This window comes from Brassica rapa, chromosome A04 (genome assembly GCF_000309985.2).
Source record: "Brassica rapa cultivar Chiifu-401-42 chromosome A04, CAAS_Brap_v3.01, whole genome shotgun sequence".
NCBI classification, from domain to species: Eukaryota; Viridiplantae; Streptophyta; class Magnoliopsida; order Brassicales; family Brassicaceae; genus Brassica; species Brassica rapa.
The window spans coordinates 11,968,706-11,995,614 of record NC_024798.2 but is presented as its reverse complement, the minus strand read 5'-3'; the positions used below and the strand labels follow the sequence as shown (position 1 = coordinate 11,995,614).

Below are 26,909 nucleotides of genomic sequence, written 5' to 3'. Positions count from 1 at the left end.
ATGGAGATAAGAAAGGAACCAAATATACCCCATGATTCTAGTCTTAGATTCTAATTCTTCCAGATCCTTGATGGCTCTTCTCTTGACCATTATCCTCTTCCTAACCGGCTTAGCTTCAGCAAGTGGAGGCCCAACCTCTGCTTTTAAACCAGCAGATAACATTCTCATCGACTGTGGGGCCAAGTCTTCAGCCAAAACACCTGAAGGTAGAGTCTTCAAGAGTGACTCAGAGACGGTTCAATTCATAGAAGCCAAAGATGATATTCAGATCTCTGCCCCACCTTCAGATAAACTCCCTTCTCCTCTTTACCTAACAGCAAGGATCTTCCGACAAGAAGCCATTTACAAGTTCCACATGACTCAGCCTGGCTGGCATTGGGTTCGTCTTCATTTCTTTGCCTTCCCCAATGACAAGTTTGATCTCCAACAAGCAACGTTCTCTGTCTTAACAGAGAAATACGTCTTGATTCATAACTTCAAGCTGAGTAACAACAACAATGATAGCCAAGCTGTTCTGCAGAAGGAGTACCTCGTCAACATAACGGATGCTCAGTTCTCCCTCAGGTTCAAACCTATGAAAGACTCAGCCGCTTTCATCAACGCGATAGAAGTCGTGTCTGCTCCAGACGAGCTTATATCTGATGCAGGTACTTCTTTTCGTAGCGTGTAATATTAGTTTCGTCTCAGCGGTCACTCGAACTGAGGATCTTTGACACAATGGCCAAGAGTCTTTTCCAGTTGAGCTAATGACCTCTGGTATGTGCAGGCACTTCTCTTTTCCCTGTCAACAGTTTTTCTGGTCTGTCTGGATACGCGTACCAGCCGGTTTACAGGGTAAACGTCGGTGGCCCCTTGATCACGCCACAGAATGACACACTAGGAAGAACATGGACACCCGACAAAGGATACTTAAAAGATGAGAATCTTGCTAAAGATGTCAACACAACCTCTTCGGCCACCATCAAGTATCCTCCAGGGGTTACACCCCTCATAGCACCACAGACGGTTTACGCAACCGCCGCAGAGATGGCTGATTCCCACACCATGGATCCTAACTTCAACGTCACATGGAACTTCCCATCAAACCCATCCTTTCACTACCTCATCCGTCTCCATTTCTGCGACATCGTCAGCAAGTCCCTCAACGACCTCTACTTCAACGTCTACATCAATGGCAAGACTGCTATTTCCGGACTTGATTTGTCCACTTTAGCCGGGGGTCTCTCTTCTCCTTACTACAAAGACATTGTGGTGAACTCCACCCTCATGAAACCCGAGCTTCAGGTCCAGATCGGTCCCTTGGGAGAAGACACCGGGACCAAGAACGCCATCTTGAACGGAGTCGAGGTCATGAAGATGAGCAACTCAGTGGACAGTCTTGACGGAGAGTTTGGAGTTGACGGTAGAACAACGGGCGCCGGGAGGCACGGGATGGTTGCGACCGCGGGGTTCATGATGATGTTCGGCGCCTTCGTGGGCCTTGGAGCGATGGTTTACAAGTGGAAGAAACGGCCGCAAGATTGGCAGAAGAGGAACAGTTTCTCTTCTTGGCTGCTACCTATACACTCGGGTGACACTACTTTCTCGTCAAGTCACAAATCCAACTTGTATAATACCACGCTTGGTCTCGGACGCAGTTTCTCCTTCTCGGAGCTTCAAGAAGTCACCAAGAACTTCGATGCGTCCGAGATCATCGGCGTGGGTGGATTTGGGAACGTGTACATTGGAACCATCGACGATGGAACTCAAGTGGCTATCAAAAGAGGGAATCCACAGTCAGAGCAAGGGATCACGGAGTTTCACACGGAGATTCAAATGCTCTCTAAGCTCAGACATAGACACTTAGTCTCCTTGATTGGATACTGCGACGAGAACTCGGAGATGATTCTCGTCTATGAGTACATGTCCAACGGGCCTTTCAGAGACCATCTCTATGGTAAAGAAGTCCTTTCTCCCTTGACGTGGAAACAAAGACTAGAGATATGCATTGGAGCTGCTCGTGGGCTTCATTATCTACACACTGGAACAGCTCAAGGCATTATCCATCGCGACGTTAAATCGACAAACATTCTTCTTGATGAAGCTTTGGTTGCTAAGGTCGCTGACTTTGGTCTCTCCAAAGACGTTGGTTACGGACAAAACTATGTAAGCACGGCTGTTAAAGGTAGTTTCGGGTATTTAGACCCGGAGTACTTCAGGAGACAACAGCTTACGGATAAGTCCGATGTTTATTCATTTGGTGTTGTTCTTCTAGAAGCTTTGTGTGCGAGACCGGCTATTAATCCTCAGCTTCCGAGGGAACAGGTCAACTTAGCCGAATGGGCTATGCAATGGAAACAGAAAGGGTTGCTGGAAAAGATCATTGATCCTCATCTGGTTGGCAGTGTGTGTCCCGAGTCTATGAAGAAGTTTGCGGAAGCTGCGGAGAAGTGTTTTGCTGAATATGGTGTTGATAGACCATCAATGGGAGATGTGTTGTGGAACTTGGAATATGCTCTTCAACTTCAAGAAGCCTTTTCTCAGGGAAAAACTGAGTCTGATCAGGAGGTTGAAGCCGGGAAGACCGTGGCTGCTACGGTGGCGGCTCCACCTGTTTCAGCTGCCGCAACAACAAGTGAAGGTCCGGTTTCTCAGACTGGAGAGAAGGATGACTCGGCCGTGGACCAACACTCTGGAACCACCAGGTTTACTCAGTTTGCAAGTCTCAACGGAAGATAAACAAGATTTGTAATATAATGTGTTGTTTCTTTTTTTTTTTTACATTTTGATTTGTTTTTTGGAATAATACTCTGATAGATTTAGTTAGTCACCCTCCTATATTGTAGCTTGTTGATACTTAGGTTTCACAATAAGACTTTTTCAAGTTTTGATCTTACGTGTCTGTGAAGTAAACCCACTCTCTTACTTACTGCCTTGAGATTTTACCTGGGTATGACCACAAATCATTATATGAATTGAAATAGTAGTTGATACTTCTTCCAAATGAAGAAGTAGATCATATATGGTGACGAGGATTAAGATACAAAGGGAGCTTTTACAGTTAGTAAAACAGAAAAGGTGAAAATGTTACAGAATCTATATGACTCTCGAGTTGCTGAGCTCCTCCTCCAGAGGATCCTGTCCTAAACAAAATATTTAACAATCCGAGTAGTTTCTTCCCCATGAAGGAATCCCTAGTTCATACTTGTAATTCTCGTGACAAAACCTCAGAATGTTAGAAAGATATATAAGAAAAGAGCAAGGATTCGGAGATGCCTTAAGGAAAAGTCTAAGCAACTCTTTTCTTCTTGCTCACAGTCATGGGATTTTCAATCTCCACGAGATCATCATCATCTTCACTCTCGACGTTCTCTGTTTCTCTCTTGTGATTCTCGGGCTGTGTCTCGGAGAGTTTTCTCTTCTTAGAAGCAATCTCTGGTCCAGAGGAACTCTCGGTGACATCAACAGCGCTCTCATTGTTTGATGTTGACGCGCTCTCACCGTTGGTAGCTGGAGATTGTGTCCATCCGGAGAGAACCATTCCTTCCGGTTCTTTTTCCTCGTCAAATTCTTCCCTGTGACAGAACATAATAACCAGAGGATGTCTAAATCGTCTGACATGGAATGATAGGATGACCTATTCTAAAGCTTTCAGCACATTTTTGATTTGATGAATATATGAAGTTCAGGGATCTGTCTACGCTAAGATTCCCCGAAAACCAAAATGACACTGAATCAGGATCAATACCTGTGCTTGACATTAATCTTGCAAGATAGCTCTTGTTGAAGATCTTCCACAGTGAGGATGCTTCCATTGATAACGGGAGAAGGAAGTTCTGATAAAGACTGAAATAAAGAACACTTAACATGTAAGAAACTGCGAAATCTCAGCCTGTGCCTGAAGAGCAAATTGAAGAACAACCGAGACCAAACCTTCTCAAGATTAGCATTGTAGTTTGCAACCATAATATCATCAAGATCATCACCAACTTCGTAAAGAAGTGATGCCCCGTGCATAATTAATGGTAGGTTCATTCCAAGCTTGGCTTTGACAATTTTATCAACTAGATCCCTTAGTTTCGATTTCTGAGTATTGATCTCAAGTACTAAAGGGGTCTGTCAAATATAAAATACAGAAAAACCTGATGATTGGTAATGCCAGACAAAATACAAGAACGACAAAAGTAATGTTTATACCTTGGAACAGACATAACAAGAAGGATTAGGTTCAAATGGCTCCACTGGCATAAGAAGCATCTTTCTGCTTGGGTGTTCCAAGCAATATGTCATTCTACAGAGACCCAATGAGAATAAAGATGATTTAAACAATATACTAAGGATTCTGAAGCTAATAAGATATCAAAGTAACAAACCTGTACTTGTCCGCATCCTTTTTCAGCACTTTGATTGCTTCGATAACAATCAAACCAGCAACAATGGCGTTAGTCGTAGCAACGGCATGAACAATGTTCCCAGCAATACCTTTGGCTTCAAAAAGACTGTGCAAAGGAATTCCAAAAGACTCAGCACGGATATTTGCAGCAGCAGTGACGAATTCTACAGCTAACTGGTCATCTTTGTCAAAAGTAAGGTGTCCTATTTCCTGTAGCAGCATATATATAAAACCATGAATATAATCAGTATAGTGAAAGCTTATGTATAGACGGGGCAGAGTTTACAGACCGACCTTCTTTCTCTTAGCGAAGAACAACTTCAATGCTTCTATGAACACTAGAGAATTCTGTGTTAGACCCCACAATTCCTGTGGATTCTTCAGGCCAAGCAACGGCATGGCAGAGACCGTCGCCGAATCATCATCACTAGCAGCAGAACAATTCTGAGTGCTTCCGTTTTTCTGAGTCAGACTTTCAGGCAAGACGTCCTTACTGTATATAGGCCTTGGCCGTCTACGATTTTTCCATGTCTCCTCATTGGACAAAGCCGCTTCAATGTTATAACCAAAGACATGATCATATATCTTTCTACTGTACTGTTCAATATCTTCATCTTCCGCACGCTCGAATACATCTTCTGTTTCTTTGGATGCGCTAGCCGCCTTGTTGGCACGCACGTTAAGATCATTATCCTGATTCTTGTCGCCAAACAATTTCGCAAAGAGCAGCTCTTTCGCCCAGACGATACAGTGCACAAACTGTAGGATCAAATCCAAAATACCACTGGCAAATCAAACTCAAGCACTACGTCTTAGGATAAGATGGACAATACAGTGTCAATACCTTAGTTGGAGTGCTGGTTATTGTACAGACAGGATATGTCTTTGGAGTGGGTTTGGTTTGGCACTCATAGCACTCTGTCTTTCCCTTTACGTGCACAGTTACCTGATTCAAAAACACAGAAACAAGTATTAGATAGAGAGAAATGCTATGAGTTAGAAAAAATAAGAAGCAGAGGTAACCTGTCCTAGGAAGCCTGTTGTTCCGCTTTCTACAAGAGGAACATCAGCTGCAAGACAGAGGCGATTCACATGACGCCTTGCGTCCAAGTTGTCCAATCCATTCAGAACAACATCAAACTGCTTGAAAAAATCAACATCGAACTCCGGATTCTTGACATTAGCATGGTATGACCTTATGTTAATGTGAGGCCTAAATCTCAAGACTGCATCTCTGGCAACCTGGTGTGATATGGCAAAAAAAAAAGATATAATAACTCGTATGAACTCCCTTTGGAGAGTTAGTTCAAGAAAGAAAAAATGACCTTAGCCTTGGACTGCCCAACATGTGAGCGACGGAATAAGAATTGCCTATTGAGGTTACTGACTTCAATGGTGTCCATGTCAATCTCCAACACAAGCAAGTAATGTGATTAAAAAAACACAACTAATCTTATTGGGAGACATATAAAGCAACATTCCTAATGTGCAAAGGTAGATTCTAAATCATAAACGTACGATATGAATGTCATGGAAGCCAGAAAGAGCAAGAGTCTTGAGCAACTCGCAGCCAATCCCACCAGCTCCGACCATTAGCACTTTCGCCCCCTGAAACCCCGAAACGAAAACATTCAAAAAGAGATGGATTGATTGAGAAAAAGAGAGAGAGAGTAGCATTTCAGAGCTTTACTTGAATGGCGGATTGTTGCTGCTGCTGATCCATCGGAGGAGGAAGTGACAAGACGGAGCAATACGCTATGCGACGGAGATATGTCAGATTCGGAAGATGAAAGCTTTTCAGGGCGTAATGTTTTCAAATCGAAAGAGGGATTGGAGATTCTTAGGGTTTATGTGGGTGGATTCGGGCGGACGAAGAGACTGCTCCGATGGAAAACAAAGAGACTCTCTCTCACTTGGGGGGCTTTTCTGTAAATTTTATCTTTCTAGTTTTGTTAGTAGTGTATATTAATGGACGTTCCGATACCATCTAATGGTTTCCCCGCACCCTGTCAATACTATACTACCAAAAAGTTTCATATCCATCTATTATAAAATAGTGTTTGCTTTACTCTAATAAAGCCACGTTGGATTCCAGCTCAATAAGTCGTTTCCTGACGTTGCGATATCTATCCAGATTTAAAACTCACCGTTTCATTAACTCACCGTTTCATTAATGTGATGTTTTTTTTTATGTGTGCTTAAGATACTATTCAAGCAAGATATCCCGATAACGAGAAACCTGAATCTTCTTCATCCGCGTCCTATCAAAATTTAGGGTTCTTCGTGCTCTTCGATCCCGGACAACGACGATCTTCTGATATGTTCTCCCACATCAACAATGGAGTTTCGAGAGCTTGAATAATTACTCTCCTTATCCCAATGTTCTATGTGTTGCTTTTCAAGTACCTTAAAAGCCTCTTCACATATACCTTATTTAATAGTATACCTTAAAAAAAAACATTTGTCAAATGCTTTAAAAAAGTCTCACAAATATTGTATTACGGAGCACTTCATTGCAGTAAAATTAGTTAGAGATCCAAAGATTACTTGACAAACAAGTTACTAATCAAACCACTAAAAAACAAAAAAACTCAAATCCAATAACATACGTTACCAATATCTATTATTACTATAAAAGAGTGTTTGCTTCACTCTCATGAAGCCACATTGGATGCCAGCTAGATAAGTCGGTCTCTCTCGCGTCGACATGTGTCGCATAAGAATGAAACTCAGTGTTTCATTTAAGCACGAATCGTATTGGGTTTTCATTGTGACTTGCATGTTGGACTCTGAGTTTGGTCGCTCTTTTCGGCCCGAGAACATGAGATTCGCCCTCTAATCCTAATTGCTCGATCGACGATTTGCAGATCATCTCCCCCTTTCTAATCTCGGACACAAACACTGAACTCCCAGATAACCGTATTACTTTGGTTCTACATTATATCCAGTTCTATTACTAATATAATCATCTGGCAGACATTGAAGCAGAGCTTTCTGCTGTGAAGAGTACTGTGAGTGGTCTTTCAAAAGGAAAAAAATCATGTTATGCTCCCAATCAAGATGGATAAGTTACTCTTCTTCCTTATATGTTTCAAATATGTTTATACGCATAAAAGGCTATTGCCTTCCACAGACGGCTTGATTCCATGAGTGTTGATCTAAAGGTGGTTGTTACCACAAACATCAAGCCAAGAATGGTTGGAGGTATTGCAATTCCTCATATCATCATTTATCGAAAATTAAAATATATTTGTATATAAAGAATAGTGGACCTTTTTAATATATTGATAAGCTGCTTTTATGTAGGCCATTTGTTTCTCAATGCCACGTCAGGAACTCACATTTATTTTGACAAGGAGACCATTGCTGGTCAAACGTGTTTATATCGGTATGTTTGACGTTTTATTAGATATAATATTGTCCTCATATACTTAGCCTGAAGGTGAACTGTGTATGTGTATGTATATAGCTTGGTCACCAGAGACACTGGTCTCCCACCAGCAGCACCACTCCTGAGAAAGGTTGCAAAAGTCGAGCCCGTATTCCACGACGGCATGGGTCTCGAGCTCTACTACAATTAGGTTTTCCGCTTATCTTTTGTTTTTTTATTATATAATTCGACCCTCTCTGTTTGATGTTAGCGAACTATCAATTATTAATGTTTTAAATTTTCTGGAAATCTTAGCTTTGTTTAGGGAATTGAATTGAATCAATTCTCTGGAATATTCAAAGAGTTTCAATAAGCTATCTCGAATCCTAATTGCAACTGATTAAATATTAATATTTTTGTTGTTAAATTTAAGCTGATTTTTGATAAAAATAGTCTTAATGGATTAAATTTTAATGAGATGGGCACGTTGAGCATCTGTTTCATCTCATTCAGATTAACCCTCCTGAATATGATTGATAATTGTAATGAGTTTATTGTGTTTTCTTGATTACTTTGAGGCTTTTTATTTTTCAGACCATTGTAGTTTGCGGAATCTCAAAATGTTCTCACTGTTTCGATTCAGTTAGTTTTTATTACTCATGGTAACATGAGGCAGACAATAGCAAGCTACAATGGCCTTTTTGAGATTTAAGATCTATGACTAGGCCTGGGCTTAATATACTGAAGCCGAAGTCCATAGTATAACCCGCACCGAAGTATCGGTTTTGGATCGGTAGCGGACCCAAAGAAAATACCGATTGGACTTTAAAGCCCACAAATTTCGGCTATGGTCCGGTCCGGTTTCAAACCGAGATCAAGACAAGGTAACCGAAACATACCGACCATTTATATATTTCTATTACATATACATACATTCATTTATACCGATACAGAACTCATCGGTCTCTTCTCTTTCACGCGTGAGGCGAACAGCTGAGGCGTAATTCACGAACCCTAGTTCCAAAAAAAAAACTCTTCGGTTATTGATCATCGACATTAAGAATCTCAAACTGGCCTATATAAATGTCTTACCGTCTCCATCTTCTTCTTCTTCACACGAGCAATCGAGAATCCAATCAGAGGTTATTTTCTTTCTGTTTCTTCAGTTCTTCTTTGTGTTCTTAATTTTTTTTTAAGTTGAATCGAATAGGTTATGTCGTTGTGATTTAAATGGAATAGGTTATGATCAGGGGTTTGCAAGTCTAACGTTTTGATGTTAATTTTTTTTTTTTCAGATGGACTCAACATCATCATTTGGCCGAGACAAAGACGATGCTGGAAACATTCAAGCTCCCAATAGTACGGAGACAAGGAAAGAGTCAGAGAGAGCTAGTGGAGCGACAAGCAAAGTGAAGCGTATTCTCCCTCCAAGATTCGACGTTTGGCAGCACTACACAAGGACTACAGAAGACCGAAACAAGTGTGTTTGCAACTACTGTCAGAACACATTTTCGTGTCTCACAACCTCAGGGACGTCCAATCTAAGGAGCCATCTTGAAAAATGTAAGAGCCATCTTGCTTGGTCGGCTGGACAAAAAAATCAGCAAGCAAACATTGATGATGAAGGGAGATTAAAGAAGGCAAAGTTGACTGAAGGTCAGTTGAGAGAAGCTACAAATCAGATGGTTGTCTTAGGACAATTGCCGTTATCATTCGTTGAAAGCGTAGCATGGAAACAATTTTGTCACAAGGTTAGTAATGTCTAATGTTCTTGTAACTTATGATAATCTTCAAGTATCATGTTTAATTGTAACTAATGTCTTCTCTTTTCTATGTTTGTAGGTAAAGTTTGGGTACACTCCTCATTCAAGAAAAACTGCAAGAAAAGATATTAACAAAATGTATGTGGAAAAGAAAGATGCACTCAAGAAATGGTTCTTGAGAAGCAATCAAAGAGTGTCTTTGACAACAGATATTTGGGTCTCTCAAACAACTGGTAAACTTTATACTTTTGACATCTCTCAATTCGTTTATACATAGAAAGCTGATCATGGATTTTTTTATTGAACAATGTATACAGGTGCGAGCTATATGGTCATCACAGTGCACTACATTGACCCTTTGTGGCAGTTAAAGAAGCTGATCATAGGGTTCAAACACATCACGGATCACAAAGGTCAGACTATTGCCAATGTCTTACTAGAGTGCTTGTCTGAATGGGGAATCATAAATGTTTTCTGCATAACTGTCGATAATGCTACTGCCAATAGTTCAGCTTTGAGGAAGTTTCAGAGTAGTTTTGTCCTTGGTTCAGATCACGCTTTTGTGTTAGATGGGGAGTTTTTACACCTGAGATGTAGTGCCCATATAATTAATCTGATAGTTAAGGATGTAATGGCTGAAATAGATCACAATGTCGTTGCTATCCGCAATGCTGTCTCCTATGTTAGATCGCATGCTAACAGGTTGAGCTCTTTTGAGTTGAAAGTTGACTCTGGTAAGATCACAAGGGGGAGTCTACCGTTGGATGTCAAGACAAGGTGGAATTCTACCTACCTAATGTTGTCAACAGCTCTGAAGTTCAAGGTGGCTTTCAGTAAGATGGAAGTAGAAGACAAGCTGTACAATGATCATTTTAGCGAGTTGGAAAATGGAGAAAAAAGGGTAGGACCTCCTCAGCTAAGGGATTGGAATGCTATTGAGAAGCTGTGTCGATTTCTGGTCATCTTCTACAACTCGACATTGGTGGTCTCGGCCTCAACTTCACTCAATTCCCATAGGTGCTACGGTGAGATTGTAACCATTGCGACTAATCTGATAGGTCTCTCCACAAGCTCTGATTCAGAAATGAGGTCTAAAGCCACAGAGATGCTGAAGAAGTTTGAGAAGTATTGGAATGGCATGAAGAATATTAACATGATGTTAATTGTCGCCACTGTTTTCGACCCCAGCAATAAGTTGGAGCTTGCAAAGCTGTGTTTCGAAGAGTTGTATGGGCTGGATACAGTTGACTATAAGGAGATGTATGAGTCCTTGATGTGTCTCTTGAGGAGCTTGTTCAAAGAGTACAGTTCACGACATGGACCCAGGGTTGATCCAAGTGACCAATCATCTCAGTCTGACCAATCTACTCAGCCGAGAGACCAAAGCGTTGAAAGGATGGAGGTTGTGGATGAATTTGTGGGTTACAAGAGGATGGATGTTAGATACAAGCAGAAGCTAAACGAAATAGGGGTTAGAGAAAAGAAGGATGAGCTGGAAACATACCTTAAGGAGTCCGTGGAACAGCCTGACTTGATGATTGGAATGGAGTATGATGTACTCTCATGGTGGAGAAAGAACTCAGTTAAGTTTCCTATCTTGTCTGAGATTGCGCGGGATGTTCTAGCTATACAAGTCTCCTCAGTTGCTTCAGAGAGTGCCTTTAGTACATCCGGTCGGCTTCTAGAACCTCACAGGAGCTGTTTGACGCATTATATGGTGGAGGTTTTGATGTGCACAGAGCTGTGGATGAAGCAAGACATAAAAATGGAGTCAAGAGTGCTTACAAATCCTCAGATACTAGATGACCTTGAAGAAATGGACAAGCTTGAAAGAGGTAAATTCTTACACACCTCATATTCTTTACTTATAACATGAATGTTTGGTTTTAGACTTTTAGTAATTGAGTTGAACTTTGTATGAAACAGAGTATGAAGAAAAAAGAGTTCCAGTTGCAGAAGAAGAGTAGAAGACTAAGGCTTTGTGGTAGCTTAAGAAGATCATGGCTATCTTTTTTTATCTCGGTTTCAAGTTTTTTTTTTTTTTTTTGCAATTTGAAGACTTGTTCTTGGTTTGAATGTTGGTTTTAAGTTTAGACACAAATTTTCTTGGCTTGTTGTGTCTAAAACTTGTGTTTCAGTTGTGTTTTGGTGTGTTTGAACTCAGATTGTTTCAATGATATTTTCGGATGTTTGGTTAAGTTTGGTATATTTCGGTTTGCTTGGTTATTTTTGATTGACTATGGTTGTTAAAAACCGAAACCACACCGGAACCGTAGTGTTATCGGTTGGTAGTGGATTTTGTTTACTTCAACCGAACCGATCCGAAACCGATTGATTCCGAACCGAAACCATTCTTCATTATAGAATATACCGATTGGTACTTGTGCTTTATGAACCGATAGTCCGAACAACCGATTCAACCGAACCGAAACCGAACGGTGGACCGAACGCCCAGGCCTATCTATGACATTGTTTTTTTTTTCCCGATTATATTGGGATTGATCATGATTTGATTGTTTCATCTTGGTCCAGGCGAACCGAACGGGAGGTGCAAGTGTGAGCTGAAGGAATGTTGTTGATTTGCACACCTCCATAAATAAAATATAAAAACAAAAAGAACGTCAGTAAAATTGGCTAATTGGTTTCTGATTATGTATGCTTTGTTGGTAAACTAAATCAAATGTGTGGTAATAAGCTACTCTTTCAACTTTTCTCTACGGTCACTTGGCGTTGTGCTCAAGTGTTTTATTTCTAAATGTTGCCCAATATCTTTCGGGAAATGATTTTCTATATTTTGTTCGTTTAGATTAATTATCAATATGGTACATAATTTTGATAGCTTATTTTTGGGTTCACCCCCTAAGGTGAACTTCAAGGTTCACCAACCAATATGATTTTGTTATTTCGTGTTCGATATCTTTAAAAAAATATTTTCAAGTTTTCTCTTTCTAGTTTTGTTAGTAGTGTATATTATGGACGTTCCGATACCATCTAAGGTTCAAATCTAATTTTTTCGGTTTCGAATTTCGGATTTTTAGATTATGGTTAGTGGTTACCCTGCACCTGTCAATACTAAAAAACCGTTTTAACATATATTTATATGTTTTGTTACTAAGTCAGCTTTAATGTATATTATTTTGTATTTATAATAGAGTCATTTTATTGCCGGTAGACCAATGACGGTGCAAAGGAATGATACTTATCACACTGAAGTTACATACAATAGAATCTCTATATATTAATATTTGATCAATTAATAGTCTCTATAAATTAATAAATTTCGTTGATACCAACTTGGACCAATTTAAAATTTGACACAAATAGATCAAATAATAAGATAATTTTTTTTTTAGAAAATTTTATGTAAATATATGATCCCATCAAAATTGTAAATTATTAATTTATATGTATACATATTTTATATAAGTAAAAACCTATTATTATATGGTTTGATTTATATTCACAATAGAATTATCTTTATATTTTATTAACACTTAATATATTTTTGATGAGATTTAGTAATATTATATCTAAAGCCACATTTAAGTTCTATGTAATATATATTAAATACACCAAATAATATAATAAAATTAATATAAATGTCAAATTTTAAAAATAACAATTAATGTCTATATACTAAGATCAAATATTTTTCTTATCTTAGAATAAATATATCTTAAAACAAAAAAATCTAAATAAGAAAACTTTTGTAAATTAATATCTCTATAAATTAATAAATTTTTAAAGTTCCAACATTATTAATTTATAGAGGTTCTACTGTATGTAACTTCTGGATCGTTTTTGCATGTTGTGAACTTTAAAGAGAAAAAATGCACATGTCGGCGTTTCGAACACGAGAAATTACCATACGTCCATGCAATCGCAGCTGTCGAGTACAAGAATGTTTGTCGCATACTGTGCAGTCCTTACTATAACAATGGCTATTTGGTTAATGCATACGCTGAGCCGATCATTCTGATTGATTCGTCGCTCAAAATTCTAAATAACGTGGCTACCCAATCATGTTTGCCCCTGTTTGTTCGTCAACAACCGGTAAAACCTAATAAAAATAGGATGAGATATGTATTGGAAGTTTCCCTAGAGAACAAATGTCCTAGGAAAGAACACATATGATCTCGTTGTAAACAGGGTGGGCATAATGCCAAAACTTGTCGGATGTAAAGGTGCTGTATGGATGATAGTATTTTTTTAATGAAATCTGCTTATATGGATGTTAGTGTTTTCAATGTATGAATTCTTCTTACGGCTGAGTTAATGAAATCGGCTCAGTGTATGAGGTTGACTAAATGTATTACAACTCCGTTAATTCCGACGGGCAATCAAATTATTTACTAAAACTAAAATTAGTTAATATTAATGGAATGTATATATTTAATAATTATAATTATTTTATTTAATTTTTTTTTGTTTCATTTAAGTAATGAGCACATGGGTTAAAATAACAATATTAAATAACTTAACAATTATTTATATGTGGATTTTAAGTTATCCTTGTCTTGTACACATAAAGATGTGATGTTTTTGTCCCTCTGTTCTTTAGCCTTTTTCTGGATCTACTGGTTTGAATTCTCTTGTTTTCCTGTGATCTGCAGGTTGAAGTGGAAAGAATCAAAATTGAGAAGCGAGAGAACTCAGGCAGCAGTAGTCTTATTAATTTGAGATGGCAAGAGGAACTAGACTTTCATATCAGCATCAAACATGTATGCACTACTGCTTGTGTATATTGTGAGTTCATATCGTTGCTAAGCTAGATCTCTTAGTTGATGAAATTTCATCGGTTTATAAATCATTAGCTTTGTCTCAGGTTTAATACACATAGCCTTGTACTTGTGGAAAATCTTTTGGGATGGATTATTTGAGTTTTGGAGGCTGAGATTCCATCTTTTGTTTTACTGTGTTTTAGCTTTGCGGCACTAAGAAAAATCCAGGAGATTGGTGTTTAGTGGTTAATCAGATAGTGGAATCTTCTTGTTTAGTGGTTTTGTAGTCTTGTTGTTGCTGAATAGTATTGAGCTTATAAGCTGAAAATGATGAACCTGCAGTGTCTGTAAAAGGGACGATACTGAAAACTTGACATGCAGTTTATAATAGAAACTTGGAATCTAGTGTGATGTTCTGTAACCATTATGCGATTTGCTCAGTGGTTTGGTGAAGTCTATTTTCCAGTTGACTGACCAAGACCTCTTTATATGGCAGGCTATTTCTCTTCTTGGGTTGTCTTGATAGTAATGGGGCAGTGAGTGAAGAGGGTGAAAATTCAAGATGATTATTTGTTGGAGACATTTTGGTGTAGCAATAAAAAATTATTTTAACATAGCAATGTTTGGAAGTTATTCAAATTTGAGTTTCTACTTTGAGTTTTATTAGAAGTTATAGTTGTAGTTAAATTTTAATGAAAATTTTGAATAAATTTTTTATAAATTTATAAATGTCAAAATGCTAATATTAAAATAATTTCAATGTAAATATATTTTAGACTATATAATAAAATTAGTATAGCTAAAACTGATATCAAACATATGATTAAATCAAAACATGAGTATATTTATAATTTGTTTACTAAACTCATCTGAATAAGAATAGAAATAAAGAAACAAACATAAATCCATGTAGATGGCTCATCTTGATTGCTCATATGGATGGAGAAACGAACAGCCTATTAAAATCTGGATGGATCATCTGGATGGATAATATAGATTGAACAGCTGGATGGAGATGACAGATGGTGAAACGAACAACCCCTATATCTTCATGATATTAAATGGTCAACCTACTAACTCGGACTATTTTCATTTTGTTCTTATCATCATTGACATTTGTTGATAAAATAGAAAGTATACTATACTATTCTATAATAAGCTACACCAAATTGGTACTTCTTATCTATATATAAAATAGAAAGATATTTTCTATTTAGTTAAATATACTACTGTGAAAAATTCTACTTGAATTAGACTTTAGTCAACAGACTATATATAATACATTTAGTCAACGTCATACACTGAATTACCACTTCCATGATTCAAGAAACATTATATAAGCATCTGAACAATCATGTAAAAATTATGCAAACTTTATCAAAAGGAATTTACAAACTATAAACTGGTAAGCAAGACATGGCAGAATTAAAAATGACAATATTCATCGTTTTCATCCTTTGCTTCTCAGGTTCTTTCCTTTCTTATATATTTTCTTTTATATATGGATTAAATCGATTTAAGAAACCAACTAAACTGTGAAATTTGTGTTTTAAAATTAATAGGCACATTGTTGGTGAACGTCTCTGGACAAGGCAAAGGACTATCATGTTTGAAATCAAAAGACTGTGAGTTGCTGTGTTTTATAGGAACAGGGAGAGGAGGTGGGGAGTGTGTGCTCGGAAAGTGCAGTTGTTTGGAGCAAAAAACCGAGACTAAGCTGGCCGGATGCAAAACGGATCATGGTTGTCCTCCTTCTAGTGCATGCCCTAAAAATGACCATTATGTTTGTGTTCTTGGAGAGTGTGTTTGTTTACCAGCATAATTTGATCAGTCAAAATAATACACCGCTCCTCCTACCAGATATATGTATCCTTATGATGAATTTTTGTATCCACCATGTTGCTACCATCATAAGTACTTTAAATAATAACATTAGCAAGATCACAATTTCACAGTTATGTCCCAACATGTTTAAATCTATATTCCAATCACAACTGTTTTTCGCCTTTGTTTTTATATTATACATAGCAGAAATAATGTTTTCATACCGTATTTTTGGTTATCAAGAATTCATACGTCTAATATCGAAACTAATTTGAGCATATCAAAAGACAATTGTTCTCTCTCTCCTCTTTCTCTCACTATCTCTCGTGAAAAAACTAGTGATTTCAGATCTTTTGACCCGGTGTAGAGTGCCTCTCTTTTTCATCTCTTCTTTCTTGTTTAATCGTCTCTTGTGCTTCCTTTGTGATTTGATTTTAGATCTAAGAAGATTTGTTGGTCTTCTTGGTGTTATTTCGAAAGATTAACTGAGAATTTCAACTTTATAAGAAATGGAATTTAGAGGGAAGCTGGTTTTGAACTATTAGTCGGCAGACTATTGATTCAACTTTGTGTAGCTATGGTGCCACATAATATTTTGAAAAAGAAAACATAAACATGTAAATTTGATATACTTCTAAGTGGTGACCAAATAAATGAGTGAAAATAGCGAATTTTTTTTATTCTTTACAATTTTCACAATTTACAAATACTATTTGTTATCTGTGATTCCATAACATTTTTTTACATTTAAGGAATTACAGACTATATTTATTTCTTATCAAATTTGAAGTAATAAATATTACTTTTCATTCTTAATATTTTATTCCTCGTCTTTTCTTTCTTATTCTTCATATTCTTTTAATCATTACCGGTTAGAAGCCACGTCAATAATTGCGGTTGTATCATATTTGGTTATAGCTAAAAAGGCTATGTATTATTTTCTTATGTACTGTTGTCCATTGGGCTTTCATTTTACAATATCAATCTATCTATCTATCTAATTATATAAAGTTTAGTTTTTTAAAGTTGCTAATTTACCTGATCGCGACATATATCAATTATATATTTAAGATTGTGACATGTGTCAACCTATCTCATAATTAAAATATATATACTAATATATTAACAAAAACGTATTTTATAAAAATCTTATTATATATATTATTTAATAGTAATTTTCATTTTTTTAAATCTTAATCAAAAGATAATTGCAAAACATTATTTGATAATAATTCTCCTTCTAATATTGTGACATGTGTTTAAATATATAATAAGATAATTAAAACAAATTTTGAAAAAACTACTTTTAAAAATTATTTAATAGAAAAAACGAATTAAAAAATATATTTAGTAGTAATGTTTTAAGAAATTTCCCTTTTTCAAAATCCTAACAAATAGATTTGAAAACAATTTATTTAATATAATTTTTCTTTTCTAAACTTTTAATGAAAATATAATTATAAAATATTATATTGAGTTTGGTTCTTCAAAATTGCTAATTAACATGATTGTGACACATGGTAGTTATATATTTAAAAATGTGATATGTGTTGAACTATATCATAATCAAAAATATATATACTAAAATAATAAAAATGATTTTTCTTAAAAATAATTGTAAATATTATTTAATAGTCTTATTGTTATTATTATTTTTCATTATAATGTTTTTTTTAATACTAAAGATAGATAATTATAAACGATAAACATTTACTTTTAAGAAAAAAATTTAAACAAAAACGAATTGTACAATCCTACAAGTACAATAAATTATTTAATAAGAACATGAATAAAAACTAACTTTAAAATAAATAATATTACTTTTTAAAAAGCATAACTAAAAGAAAATTGTACGCAGTCAGGCGTGTATTCTCATATGGTGGTAGAATTGTCGGCTGTAAAATCATCTATGTAATATTTCCCAATGTCATAATTAATCAAACGTTAATTTTTTTTTTGTAAAAGTACTATTATTATTTTCTTATATGTAAATAAGTATGTTAAAAAATTATGACAAAAAATAGATACAAATATTTCATATCTATATTTAGGTTTAAACTTCCACATATTATTTTTACAAAACACAGTAGTATTTACATGAAAAGTATTACCTCCGTATTTTTTTTAATTTCTTGATATAACATAACTTTTTATTATCCTTATTACATCTTATGATGCTATCATAACTTTTAATTTTGATGTTATGGTCGTACATGAATATGTGTTAATATAATAAATATGTCTTTGTATATATAAGACAAAACATATAAATAATTAAACATAATTTTCTATTAAAAATAAAATAGTTGTATAAAAATCTAAATGAAATAAAATAATTAATTTCTTTTTTAAAAGTCTAAATAAAATAAAAACGTAAAAGTAATCTTATTTTTTTTATAATTAACTAACTATACATTTTAATAATTTTGTGTTAAGAAATATTAACCAAAATTAACTTTAAATATTTCACATGATATGATTGTGATATGTGTCAATTAAAAAAATAGATTGTGAATGTGTCAATAAAAACTTCCATTATGTGAAAATGACTTCTTATTTTCATAAAATCTTAAATAAAAGAGATTTCTAAAAGAATTCATTTTCTAATCTTAACCAATTAAGAATTTTTTTTTTAAATCGTGACCAGAGAGAATTGTAAAATTTTATTTAATAGTAATTTTTACTTCAAAAATTTAATGATATATATATAGTAACAATTATTCAATTAACAAGAAAAATTGTAAAAATATTAATGATATTTAAAAAATGAATTTTGAAAATTGCAACTTTTAAAAATAGTTAATATTAACAGGAAATAGTTATTTGATAGAAATTATTTTTTAAATCCTAGACAAAATATAATTGTAAATTATTATGTAATATTAATTTCCTTTTCTAAAATCCTACAAAACTGTAAAAAAAAATCCTAAACAAAAGAAATTTGTATAATATTTTTAAGTCCTAACCAAAAGAGAATTGTAAAAGAAATTGATAATATTTATAAGAGAGTGTTTGATGATGAACATGATACTAAAAATAATTTAATTAACAAAAGAAGTGTATATTGATATGAATTGTAAAAATAGCAATTTTATAAATATTGATAATAACTAAAAATAATTATTTGCTAGCAATATTTTTTTTCTGAAATTCTAAAGAGAAGATAATTGTAATAGGTTATATATAAGTAATTTACCTTTTCTAAAATCTTAAAATTTTTGCAAAAGAGTATTTAATATTTTTTTAATTGTAAATAAAAAGGAGATTTATAAAATAGAATATTTTCCTTTTTTAAAAAATCATAGCAAAATAAAAATTTAAAGACTTATTTAATAAAACATTACATTTTTACATAAGAACATGTATAATGTTGTCATTGATTCGATTGGTGTATTTAACTTTCATTCTTTTTTACTTTTCATTTCTTATTTCAGATTGTATTCAGTTTAAATGTTTATGTATAGTATTTTCTATAATCTTTAGTATAAAGTTTATAACAACTCGTCTATGCACCATGATTATAAAATATAAATATTAATTTGAATTTATGTGTGAAAATGAATTTTAATTATAAAATAAATTTTAAACGCAAAAAACAATCATAATACTATAATAAAATGATTTAGTATTTTATGGTTTTTATTAAATTAAAACATCAAACAAAATCCTTTGCAACTCATATCTTGTTCACAATAAAGAGGGTTGCTACGTGATGGCAATGGTGAGTGGTGTGGTGGATTTTTTCTCAATATAGGGAGGTGCTCTGCGCCTCTGGCAGAGCTTTGGGGGGTCTATTATGGCCTTGTGTTTGCTTGGGAGAAAAACATAAGTAGGTTGGAGGTGGAGGTTGATTCTAAAATGGTGGTGGGTTTTCTTTCGGCAGGGATCGAGGATACTCATCCGCTGTCTTTCCTGGTACAACTGTGCCATGGCTTTTTGACGAGGGACTGGTTGGTCCGCATTGTTCACGTGTATAGGGAGGCTAACCGCTTAGCTGATGGGTTAGCCAACCTTGCTATTTCCCTCCCTTTTGGTTTTCATTGTTTTGATGCTGCTCCAATAGAGATTGTTAGTTTGTTACGAGACGATGTTGATGGCTCATTACAGCCACGACAAGTTCGATTGTAGTTGAAGTTTCTTTTAAATAAAATTGGGAGGTTCTCTCCCATATTCTTACCAAAAAAAAAAATAAAGAGGGTGTAGTGTATTTCGGTTCGGTTGTAGTAAATATCAAGTTTAGCCGGTAAAGTTGGGTTTAGTGGTTTTGAAAATAAACCCTAGAGCGAGGTTTCTCTCGGCCAACTCAAACCCCTAGTAATCAAAATCTCTCGCCAGTTTTCTCTGAAAGGTATCATCAATCAAAATCTAATGGGGAAGAACAAGACGAAAGAGAGGAAAGACGGAGAAGAAACATCTCAACACTCTGCCGCCACTGTATGCGTCTCTGGCTTGCCTTATTCCTTCACCAACGCTCAGGTACCTTTGTTAATTCGAGTTTGGATTCGAGAATACGAGCTTCTGAATCTCAGTTGACTTATTAAAATTGTTGTTTCAGCTTGAAGAAGCCTTCAGCGACGTTGGTCCCGTTAGGCTTTGCTTTATGGTCACAAACAAAGGTAACTTGCATTATTATTGAAACAAAAAGCTATCTCGTAGACCATCAGGAGCTAGCTAATCATCTTTTTATTTGTTTTTGTTTACAGGATCTAATGAACACCGTGGCTTTCTTTGCTTTTGTCAAATTGTGAGTTAACCACTTGTTGAAACTAACTGATTCTCTTACTGAGCAAACTGATAATAATATTTATAATGTGTCCTTTTGGTAGTGCTTTGCCAGAAGATGCTAACCGTGCCATTGAGTTGAAGAACGGTTCTACTGTTGGTGGCCGTAGGATTACTGTTAAACAGGCCACTCATCGCCCTTCTCTTAAAGAGCGTCGTACAAAAGCAGCCCAAGGTTGTTGTTGTAGTAGACTTTTGGATAGTTTCAATAGCATCACCCAATTCATTGACATCCATGTCGCTTCTTATTTTTCCCTAGGGATCTCATTACCTGATATTAATACCCAGGCAGAGAGTGACAACAAGGACAGTTTGATCCCTGAGACAGACAAGCAAGGTATAAGTCTTGCCTAGATTTGGTTTCTTAGTCTAACTAAGTTGCTTTGGTCCGTTCTCCCTTATCAATATATCTCTGTTTGCATCAGTGTCTCCACCCGAGGAAAATATAGAGAAGAAGCCAATTGAGCGCAAAAAACCAACTAAGCTTCATGTTGATTTAGCTGATAAAGAAACATGTTCAGATAAGCAAAGGTATGAGTCTATAATAACGTGCTGTTTTTTTTAGTATAGATATATACAAAATGAATTTATAGTAGTCATTTGTAAGGAAGACTCTCTTATCGAGATTAAGTAAGTTGTTTAAAACATTTGAAGAACACCTAATATTCTATACGTATCATTATACATATGTTTTTTTCATTCTGTGAAGAGTGGCAAGAACTGTAATCTTTGGTGGCCTTGTGAATGCTGAGATGGCAGAGGCAGTCCATAGTCGTGTGAAAGAGATTGGCACTGTGTGCTCTGTCAGATATCCCCTCCCTAAAGAAGAGCTTCAACAAAATGGTATTGATCTCTTGTTAATTAAATCTAGGCAAATCTCTGTTTGCATGTTTTTTATTTTGTAAATGATATTTATCATAAGATAAGGAATCAAGTGTGCGCATGCCATTTCTGGTTTCTGAATGTTTGGAAAACAACCTTTCCGCCTGTTAATTAATACTTTGAGCATATAGTTAAAGCTTAGTTGATTCTCTATAAGAGCACACCAGACTTTGTGTTCATTAAGCTTTGAAATGTATTGTCTTTATCAGGTCTTACCCAAGACGGATGCAGGGCAGAAGCATCAGCTTTTTTATTTACGAGTGTCAAATCTGCCTGTGCTGCTGTTGCAGCACTACATCAAACAGAGATAAAGGGAAATCTCGTTTGGGCGCGTCAGCTCGGTGGGGAGGTGAGCATTATTTGCTTTTATCTGATTAGCATCCGGAACAGTTCATAATCTTTTGGTATTTTGTTGGAGGCAGGGCTCAAAGGCTCAGAAGTGGAAACTTATTATCCGAAATCTTCCTTTTAAGGTTCTTATAACCTGAATTTATTTTTTGTTATTTCTTAAGTTTCACACATGAAGCTACGTATGTTTTTCTCATGGATCTTTTTTTTTTTTGGAATTTGCAGGCTAAACCTAGTGAAATTAAAGATGTCTTTTCAGCAATAGGGTTTGTGTGGGATGTTTTTGTTCCTAAAAATTTGGAAACTGGGTATGTTCTAACTCGTCTGGGTGATTTTCTTTGGTTATGAATAAATGAATGTGCACTATTCTCATTTAGTGAATTATATTGGCAGGTTACCCAAGGGTTTTGCATTTGTCAAATTCACGTGTAAGAGAGATGCAGAAAATGTGAGATTTAGAAACATGGCTAACTTGATTTGGTCATTTTCTATTCAGATCTCTTGTCTTACTTATTCTTGCATCTTCAGGCAATTCAAAAGTTCAATGGGCACGTGTTTAGTAAAAGACCTATAGCGGTAGACTGGGCTGTACCTAAGAATCTCTATAATGGTGCCTCTGATGCCGTTACTGCTCCAGAAGATGGTATGTTACCATGTAGTTTTTTATCGCTGGGAATCTTATAATTAAATGGTTTTAAACTTTTTGTAGTTATTGTGTATGGGATCTGATAATTTATTTGTGGCCGTGCCTTTTTCTTATATTTTTTTGGCGTCAACCTTGGCAGGTGAAAAAAATGGAAGTGATGAGGACAGTGATAACAGTAGTGTTGATATGGAGGAGGTTGATGATGCTGTAGAAAGCCACCAACCTTCTGGAGATGATATTGACGATGAGGAGGAGGACAGCAGTAACAAACCAAGTGAATCAGATGCACTAGAGAAAGATGCTGTGACCGATGTGAATTTTGAAGAGGAAGCAGATGTTACGAGAAAGGTGCTTAAGAACTTTCTTGCGTCTTCAAAAGTAAACATTGCTTCTAATGATGGAGAGACAGAGGAGTCAGATAAAAACAAACTCGAGGAGTCATCAGCTAAGCCTGTCGTTGAATCTTCTGGTGTCTCTGAACCTTTGAAAACCAAAGAGGTGGCTCCTAAAGAAACGCAGGAAGATGATGATTTTAAGAGAACTGTATTTATAAGCAATATCCCGTTTGATGTTAGTAAGGAAGAAGTCACACAGAGGTTTGCCGTATTTGGGCAAGTTGAATCTTTGTTCCTAGTTCTCCACCCGGTCACAAAGTATGCGTCCTTTCTATGCTTTTATAATTCATTCAATCATAAAAAGCGCTGGTGTTTTCACATTTGTCACTCTATGTGTTTTGTTTTTTTACAGACGACCAAAAGGGACGGCATTTCTCAAGTTCAAAACAGCAGATGCATCAGCTGCAGCCATTTCAGCAGCCAGTACTGCCTCAGGTGTCGGTGTCCTTCTCAAAGGCAGGCAACTGAGCGTTATGAGAGCTGTGGATAAGAAATCTGCACAGGACATTGGACTCGAAAAGACAAAGGACAAGAATCTTGACCATCGGAATCTTTATCTTGCTAAGGTACCCACTTCTCTCAAAATCTCTGGAACATTATAATTAGCATTCACTAATGTTGATCCCGTTTTGGCTTCCACAGGAAGGTCAGATCCTTGAAGGTACACCTGCTGCTGAGGGTGTGTCTGCAGAATATATGGACAGGCGACGAAGGTAGCCTCTTTTTTTGTTGTACTTGTTCAGACAAGAGTGTTACTGTCTAGGGAAAAGAGATGATTGATTGAGCATGTGTGGTTTTCCTTTGCAGATTGCATGAAAACAAAATGAAAAAGCTTCAGTCTCCGAACTTCCATGTATCTAAAACGAGGATAGTCATCTATAACTTGCCAATGTCCATGAATGAAAAGCAACTACAAAAGCTCTTAGTTGATGCTGTTACCTCACGAGCTACAAAGCAGAAGCCAACTGTCCGACAGGTCTCACATATTCGCTTCCTTTGTGCCTAACATGGTTCTGTCATTTTTATTCTGGTTTCTTTTGGTTTTGAATCCAGATCAAGTTCTTACAAAACGAGAAGAAGGGTAAAGTTGATACGAAGAACTACTCACGTGGAGTTGCGTTTGTAGAGTTCACAGAGCATGACCATGCTCTTGTTGCCCTCAGAGTACTTAACAACAATCCTGGTAAACGTTTCTGAATTCTAATCTTGTTTTTATTTAATAAAAGTATTCAGTAAAATCCAAGAATCGCAATCTGATACGGTCATTGGTTTGGCAGAGACATTTGGTCCTCAACACCGTCCCGTTATTGAATTTGCTGTTGATAACGTCCAGAAGCTGAAGCTGCATAAAGCTAACCAACAGTTTCAACGCAATAGACAGAATGAATCTGAGGCGCATGCAGAAGATATTCAACCTGGGAATGATTTAAAACGAAGAACGAGGGATGGGGATAAGACTGGTCCAGTGGAAGAGAATGCAAGCGGGTTCAAGAAGAAGAGGCCTATGCGTCCACGTGAACAGAGGAAAGAACAAGCAACACCGGAGGAGAAGAGTCTCTCAGTGAAAGAAGACGCAGGGAACAAGAAAGGCCAGTGGAAGAAGAGACAGCAAGAGTCCACTGAGAAACCAACCCCAAAGAATGTTTCCAAAGATGTGAGCGATGCGCCACGAAAGAGAAAGTTTGAAGAGGTTAGAGGTGGAGAGAAAGTAAACTCCAGAGGTGGACCTCCCGAGGTTCAGGACAAACTCGATATGTTGATTGAACAGTACAGGTCTAAGTTCTCGCAAAGCTCAGCCAAAACCGGTCCACAAAAACAGAGTTCCGGACAAGTCAGGAGATGGTTCCAGTCCTGATACCTCATTAAATGTCAGTTTTCTTTCTTATGCAGTTTTGATTTTGTCTAAAAAGTCTCCAAACCATGGATTTGTTTTGAACCGGTTTAGCAAAACAGAACCGGTTAAGCAACACGTCAACGAAAATAGCATGTTTTGAATATAGCCTAAAACGGTTAGTCACCTAATCCCTGAATAAGCAGAATACACGCGTGTGCCAACTAACATTCTCGCGGGAAACCTATATTACAACCTACAGGTCAATCTAACACGTGGCAAATTACAATTGGTTACAATTCAGTTTCGCACGTTCCGCTTTTTCCGATTTTAAAATAACTATATAAACCGCTCTCTCTCCCTCTCTCCTTTCTCCATTACACACACGATGGAACATCTTAGGGTTTTATTCTCAGTTTCCCTTCTCTTCGCATTCTTCGTCTCCGTTTCGTTCTGCGAGAACAACGGCGAAGATATATTGATCCGGCAAGTGGTTAACGGATCGGAGCCGAAGGTATTGTCATCGGAGGATCACTTTTCTCTGTTCAAGAGGAGATTCGGAAAGGTTTACGGTTCTCTCGAGGAGCACCGCCACAGATTCGCTGTTTTCAGATCTAATCTTCAGAGAGCGATGCGTCATCAGAAGATGGATCCTTCTGCTCGCCATGGCGTCACGCAGTTCTCCGATCTGACTCCTTCCGAGTTTAGGAGAATGCATTTAGGGGTTAGAGGTGGGTTTAAGCTTCCCAAGGACGCTAATCAGGCGCCGATTCTTCCTACTAAGGATCTTCCTGAGGATTTCGATTGGAGAGATCGTGGAGCAGTTACTCCCGTCAAGAATCAGGTATATATATATATATATATTGTTTTGAAGAAGATGATATTTAGAATTTATTAGAGATATTGTAACATCCCGAATTGTGATTAGCCGTGGCCGGTCCGAGTGTTATACGGACCAAGACTGTGAAGCCAGTGAAGTCTGATTGATTTGTTTTCTGTAGGGATCATGTGGATCGTGCTGGAGTTTCAGCACTACAGGAGCGCTTGAAGGTGCTCACTTCCTCTCAACTGGCCAACTTGTTAGTCTCAGTGAACAACAGCTCGTAGATTGTGATCACGAGGTCAGTCTCGTCTTTTCATTTATGATCATTGATTTGTCTCATGTACTTTTTAACTGAATAGTGCCTATCTCTTTTTGTGTTTGTAGTGTGATCCTGAACAGGAAGGTTCGTGTGACTCTGGTTGCAACGGTGGCCTAATGAACAGCGCCTTTGAGTACACCCTCAAAACCGGAGGGCTCATGCGAGAGGAAGACTATCCCTACACAGGTACTGATGGTGGGACCTGTAAGTTGGACAAGTCTAAGATTGTTGCATCTGTCTCCAACTTCAGTGTTGTCTCTATTAACGAAGATCAAATCGCTGCAAATCTTGTCAGAAACGGTCCTCTAGCTGGTATTAACTCTCTCCGTTCCTAACATCACAATTGATTAACTAATCTACCTTTTAAGGCTAAATCTGAGTTTTGGGCTTTTTGCAGTGGCTCTAAATGCAGCTTACATGCAAACCTACATGGGAGGAGTATCGTGCCCTTACATATGCTCGAAGCGCCTCAACCACGGTGTGTTGTTGGTGGGTTATGGTTCGGCCGGTTTTTCTCAGGCAAGGTTCAAGGAAAAGCCGTATTGGATCATCAAAAACTCATGGGGAGAAACCTGGGGTGAGAATGGTTTCTATAAGTTATGTAAAGGCCGTAACGTTTGCGGCATTGACAGTATGGTTTCCACCGTCGCTGCCGCTGCCTAGAGGGTTTTTATTATTAAGACAATCTCGCATTTGTCTCTTGTCTCCTGTTATAAAACCTGTAAATAAATTAAATGAAATGCATTTCTCGGTGAATCTTTTGTTTGGAAAACCAACATCACAAGAACCATTTCAAAGAAGATAGAGAATCAACACAATCCACTCAACACTAA

General features: G+C 36.6%; 3 protein-coding genes, 1 long non-coding RNA gene and 1 pseudogene across 4 annotated transcripts; 4 read left to right on the top strand and 1 right to left on the bottom strand.

Annotated features, from left to right (window-relative positions):
• LOC103864276 (probable receptor-like protein kinase At2g21480) lies at window positions 1-2,873 on the top strand. Its single transcript, XM_009142033.3, is given in 3 exon segments — window positions 1-27; window positions 29-647; window positions 767-2,873. Coding segments are annotated over 3 exon segments (2,598 nt in total). The 3' UTR covers window positions 2,719-2,873.
• Window positions 2,874-3,000: 127 nt separating this feature from the next.
• On the bottom strand, window positions 3,001-6,358 carry LOC103864277 (SUMO-activating enzyme subunit 2). Its single transcript, XM_009142034.3, has 11 exons — window positions 6,063-6,358; window positions 5,891-5,980; window positions 5,698-5,781; window positions 5,396-5,614; window positions 5,217-5,318; window positions 4,667-5,131; window positions 4,353-4,582; window positions 4,177-4,270; window positions 3,913-4,095; window positions 3,728-3,825; window positions 3,001-3,554 (listed from the first exon to the last, which is right to left on the bottom strand). The coding sequence occupies exons 1-11, from the start codon at window positions 6,093-6,095 to the stop codon at window positions 3,269-3,271; spliced, it is 1,884 nt and encodes a 627-aa protein (XP_009140282.1). The 5' UTR covers window positions 6,096-6,358; the 3' UTR covers window positions 3,001-3,268.
• A 6,733-nt stretch (window positions 6,359-13,091) lies between these two features.
• Window positions 13,092-16,184, top strand: LOC103864274. The gene is made up of 2 exons (XR_632192.2): window positions 13,092-15,694; window positions 15,789-16,184. It is a non-coding gene; the product is annotated as an uncharacterized LOC103864274 (long non-coding RNA).
• Window positions 16,185-19,279: 3,095 nt separating this feature from the next.
• LOC103864273 lies at window positions 19,280-25,100 on the top strand (annotated as a pseudogene).
• Window positions 25,084-26,834, top strand: LOC103864272 (probable cysteine protease RD19B). The gene is made up of 4 exons (XM_009142029.3): window positions 25,084-25,778; window positions 25,936-26,055; window positions 26,142-26,388; window positions 26,474-26,834. Exons 1-4 carry the CDS (start codon window positions 25,323-25,325, stop codon window positions 26,737-26,739), a joined length of 1,089 nt encoding a protein of 362 aa, XP_009140277.1. The 5' UTR covers window positions 25,084-25,322; the 3' UTR covers window positions 26,740-26,834.
• Window positions 26,835-26,909: the final 75 nt, after the last annotated feature.

Bases quoted from the DNA above. Each gene is read 5' to 3' on its own strand.
- LOC103864277 (XM_009142034.3), bottom strand. From the start codon at position 6,095: ATGGATCAGCAGCAGCAACAATCCGCCATTCAA. The intron at 3,826-3,912 runs GTTTGGTCTCGG...TCTTTATTTCAG, and splicing joins ACAATGCTAATCTTGAGAAG to TCTTTATCAGAACTTCCTTC. The intron at 3,555-3,727 runs GTATTGATCCTG...GTTCTGTCACAG, and splicing joins AAGATTAATGTCAAGCACAG to GGAAGAATTTGACGAGGAAA.
- LOC103864272 (XM_009142029.3), top strand. From the start codon at position 25,323: ATGGAACATCTTAGGGTTTTATTCTCAGTTTCCCTTCTCTTCGCATTC. The intron at 25,779-25,935 runs GTATATATATAT...TGTTTTCTGTAG, and splicing joins TTACTCCCGTCAAGAATCAG to GGATCATGTGGATCGTGCTG. The intron at 26,389-26,473 runs GTATTAACTCTC...GGCTTTTTGCAG, and splicing joins CAGAAACGGTCCTCTAGCTG to TGGCTCTAAATGCAGCTTAC.